We start from the raw sequence: 4,371 nt of genomic DNA, 5'->3' as shown, positions 1-4,371 counted from the left end.
TGTAGAGAGATATAGAAATACCACTGTTAAAATAGTACTCAATACATCAACTGTAGAGCAATATAGAAATACCACTGTTAAAATAGTGCTCAATACATCAATTGTAGAGTGATATAGAAATACCACTGTTAAAATAGTACTCAATACATCAATTGTAGAGTGATATAGAAATACCACTGTTAAAATAGTGCTCAATACATCAATTGTAGAGCAATATAGAAATACCACTGTTAAAATAGTGCTCAATACATCAATTGTAGAGAGATATAGAAATACCACTGTTAAAATAGTACTCAATACATCAACTGTAGAGCAATATAGAAATACCACTGTTAAAATAGTACTCAATACATCAACTGTAGAGTGATATAGAAATACCACTGTTAAAATAGTGCTCAATACATCAACTGTAGAGCGATATAGAAATACCACTGTTAAAATAGTGATCAATACTTCAACTGTAGAGCGAAATAGAAATACCACTGTTAAAATAGTACTCAATACATCAACTGTAGAGCAATATAGAAATACCACTGTTAAAATAGTGATCAATACATCAATTGTAGAGCGATATAGAAATACCACTGTTAAAATAGTACTCAATACATCAATTATAGAGTGATATAGAAATATCACTGTTAAAATAGTACTCAATACATCAACTGTAGAGCGATATAGAACTATTAAAACAGAACCAAAAAACATGTTGTATATACTTAATTATAACAAACATTTTATTTCATTTTTATTTTAATAATAGCATGGTTTTAAATGTTAATATTATATTATTTTGTACTAACTGTTTAAACTCGTTTAATATCGTATTTTATTTTAGTAAAAATCTTTTTATCAATTTTAATTTGTTTGTTCAACATTTTAAAAATGTCATAATAACAAAAGTTTTAACTTATGCACGTTTAGTTGTTATGTGTTATTATCGCATTTGATTTGTCATAATCACGACTAATATCAAGCCAAATTAGTAAAAGTTAACACTTTTCCTTGAACCTTCCTGTTTTCAGCGAAACATACAGTAAAGCACGACACTCACACTCGCATGACTGACACTTAGATCAATAAGACGTAAATTCCATTGTATTTCTCCTTCAGATATTAATTATAAAGACTTTTAATTAAGAATTCATTTAAGATAATTTTGAAATGAAATGGAGTTTTACGTCCTACTTTTCTGCACATGTTTCGGCCAATGAGACTGGCAATATTATTCAAAGTACAACAATGCAACATAACAGAGATACAAAAACTGTTTTACAAACTTTATGACATCAGTTAGGATGATTACAAAATATATCATAAAAGATCACACAATTTCTTCCCATATCATTTAGAGTTACATGTATCTCAAATCTAATTTAATGGTTTAGAACCTCGGACTTTCTCTTTACGGCGAGAATCCCATCACGTATTGGTAAAAGCACCTAAAAAAACGGAATAAATATTATCAATTCTAACTTCAACCACCTTTTCAATGACAAGCTATTACGAACTTCGTCTTATACTTTGACCGCAAAAGCCACCTTTCTAATTGACTGTAAGCGCTTCAAAAAACGGAACGAAATTATTTTAGTATTATACATCAAACTTGGCTTATGAAAACAGGCATCGCCAGTGTGCAATCAGGGAAATTCAAAATAAGAAAACACATACCCGTTCCAACTCGTTCTGAGATGCCATGAATTTATTAAAATCGTGCATTGGGTTGACTGTAGGATCGTCTTCCTTCGTATAACTATCACCTTGGAAAAAGGAATTGTCCGCCAAGATAATTCCATTGGGGGCTAACATATTCTTCTTCATTATCATCTGAACACAAAGAAACAAGATTCTAAGTAAAAGTAACAGCATGATAACAGCAAAATCATAATCAACTATGTGAACTCTCTGAAAGAGATGTCGAGCTGACACACCGCAATACCAAATGCACATTATAAGGTATGCGAACTCTCTGCAAGAGATATAGAGTTGACACACTGTAATACCAAAAAAACGTTAATAGCTATCGTGTGAACTCTATAAAAGTATATACAGTAAGTTGGCAATCGAAAAAACAGTGTGGCTCTTCGCTAGCAATATGTCAGTAAAAAGTTTTAGTGAGATTTTTTGACTTAACTGGCGAAAGTATAATAATGATCACGATCACGATAAGAGTCAGATGACTCAAAGAAGTATAAAAACCACAAATAACTAGCGATTATGATGGGATATAAAATGCACGTGTAAAAGCAGGTTTGACTTACTGACCTCAACATATCCTTTATATCCCGGTTTATCAGCATCAATAAAAACCACATCAAATTGTAGGCCCTCATCGTGTAATTTAGGAATGGTTTCGAGGGCAGGTGCTGAAATGCAAATAGTCTACAATTATAGTTCCGATAACGCTCTTTAGCTTTACGGAAACTGTCGAGAATTGCCGAATGACTGAAACGATGAATGGATTTGTGCAGAAAAGTCATGCCCATCCAATCATAAATGTATATAACTCACTCCATCAATACAGGGGTGTCTTAAAAGTGGTTGGGGTGGGGGGAATGTTAAAACTTACCAATGTGAACTTTTATCTTTTTACCATGGGGTGATTGGTCGAAGTAAGGTTTGGTGAATTCTACGAGGTAGGGTTCTACGTCACACGTATGGAGGACACCATCTGAGGGTAAGGCCTCGGCCATGCCTAGAGCTGTATAGCCGGTGAACATCCCAATTTCTAAAACACGTTTAGCTTTGACCATACTGATTATAAACTGTAGAAACTTTACTTTAAAGATACAACGACATAACTTTAACTATAACAATGGCTATAACTCAGAAAAACTTCATCGAAAATTATTCAAAACGAACTCATTTTAGATTTTATCAATTAAAAAAAACATTAGGGTAAAAAATGCGCACTATACTCGCAAATATACGGTACCGTCGCACAGGCGATTGTTTCATGATAGTTGAATGATAAGATATTCCGGGCCCGCCTCGGCTCCTGCCCCTTGTTGAAACACCAATAGACCACACGATAACGAAATGAGACCCCTCGGTACCCATCAATTGTGTTCGTTGGTACTCTAGGGGGTAGATGTACCCCAGTTTGCGAAACGGGGCCTGATAATGAAATCAACTTACTTGTGACTTGTCCGCTGATCATAAAAGGTTCCATGTAATACTGAGTTTTCCCTTGCTTGTGGACATCCTTCCATGGGTGGTCATACGTGTCCTTAAACAATTTGGCTAAACTTTCACTTTGAGTTGAAGTGTTTTCGTCTGCGTAAAAATGTCGCCTGGCAAACAGCTCCTTAATGTGTTCGAGTTTCTTCTTCACGTCTGGGTTGACGTCTGCTATTTCTGGGGATTTTAGCAAATCTTTTAATTCGCGAAATGCCGGATCATACATCGCCATTTTGAATCAAGTTGATGGAAGCACTTTCTTTAATTCTACAACTGAAAGGAAATGTATAAAATTGCCGTTAGATGTTCCAGTAGAATAAACATGATCTGTTAAGTGGGTGATTGACAGCGGAAACGAAATACCTATAAAATGAATGAATGAATGAATGAATGAATGAATGAATGAATGAATGAATGAATGAATGAATGAATGAATGAATGAATGAATGAATGAATGAATCAATGAATGAATCAATCAATCAATCAATGAATCAATCAATGAATCAATCAATGAATCAATCAATGAATCAATCAATGAATCAATCAATCAATGACAGCGGAAACGAAATAGCTTTGCATGAAATGAACAAATGACAAATACAGCGAATTACTTTATAACAGCAAGAATGAACAAATGAAAGAATGAAGGAATAACTGAATGAAAGAATTAATGACAACCAAAACTAAATATTTTATAAACGACAGAATGCATCGATGCATAAATAAATGAATGACAGCGAAAACGAAAAAGAAAAATGAATGAAGGAATGAATGACAACCAAACACTAAGATAAAGAAAGCATGTATGAATGAATGAATGAATGAATGAATGAAACGAAATACTGGCAAACTTAGCAAATGATCATAATTTAAAAAATAATTTACAGATTTTATAGCAAATCTTCTTATTCTCTCAAACTGAAAAGGATAGTTGACGAATAAATGTTCGACAACTGAACACTGTTATCTGTCCAAGTATTTTGGGATGATTTGAATTAACTATCTGCCTCTGTCTCCATATATTGAACTCAATTCAATATTTTGCATAATATAATTATTGAGATCTTATCTTGCGTAAAAACATCATATCAGATGATATCGATGGGTGTGATTTGCCGTCCTGTAAAACGAAACTTAAATCGGCAAGCTCCGGTAGTTTTCGTTAAGCTGATGTTGCAGAGCTCTTGCTGAACT

At 33.5% G+C, this 4,371-nt stretch overlaps 1 protein-coding gene across 1 annotated transcript; it reads right to left on the bottom strand.

The window, feature by feature from the left end:
* Positions 1–1,263: 1,263 nt before the first annotated feature.
* LOTGIDRAFT_230086 (hypothetical protein) lies at positions 1,264–4,140 on the bottom strand. The gene is made up of 6 exons (XM_009046314.1): positions 4,063–4,140; positions 3,136–3,450; positions 2,567–2,776; positions 2,263–2,363; positions 1,669–1,824; positions 1,264–1,439 (listed from the first exon to the last, which is right to left on the bottom strand). Exons 2-6 carry the CDS (start codon positions 3,407–3,409, stop codon positions 1,374–1,376), a joined length of 807 nt encoding a protein of 268 aa, XP_009044562.1. The 5' UTR covers positions 3,410–3,450; positions 4,063–4,140; the 3' UTR covers positions 1,264–1,373.
* Between the last annotated feature and the right edge of the window lie 231 nt (positions 4,141–4,371).

This window comes from Lottia gigantea (genome assembly GCF_000327385.1).
Source record: "Lottia gigantea unplaced genomic scaffold LOTGIsca_10, whole genome shotgun sequence".
Taxonomy (NCBI): Eukaryota; Metazoa; Mollusca; class Gastropoda; family Lottiidae; genus Lottia; species Lottia gigantea.
The sequence above is the reverse complement of the archived record's forward strand: the minus strand, read 5'-3'. Positions and strand labels throughout refer to the sequence as shown.

Excerpts from the sequence above, each read along its gene's own strand:
- LOTGIDRAFT_230086 (XM_009046314.1), bottom strand. The coding sequence starts at position 3,409 with ATGGCGATGTATGATCCGGCATTTCGCGAATTAAAAGATTTGCTAAAA. Across the intron at positions 1,825-2,262 it reads GATATAAAGGATATGTTGAG|ATGATAATGAAGAAGAATAT; the intron begins GTCAGTAAGTCA and ends CTTTGTGTTCAG. Across the intron at positions 1,440-1,668 it reads CTCAGAACGAGTTGGAACGG|GTGCTTTTACCAATACGTGA; the intron begins GTATGTGTTTTC and ends CCGTTTTTTTAG.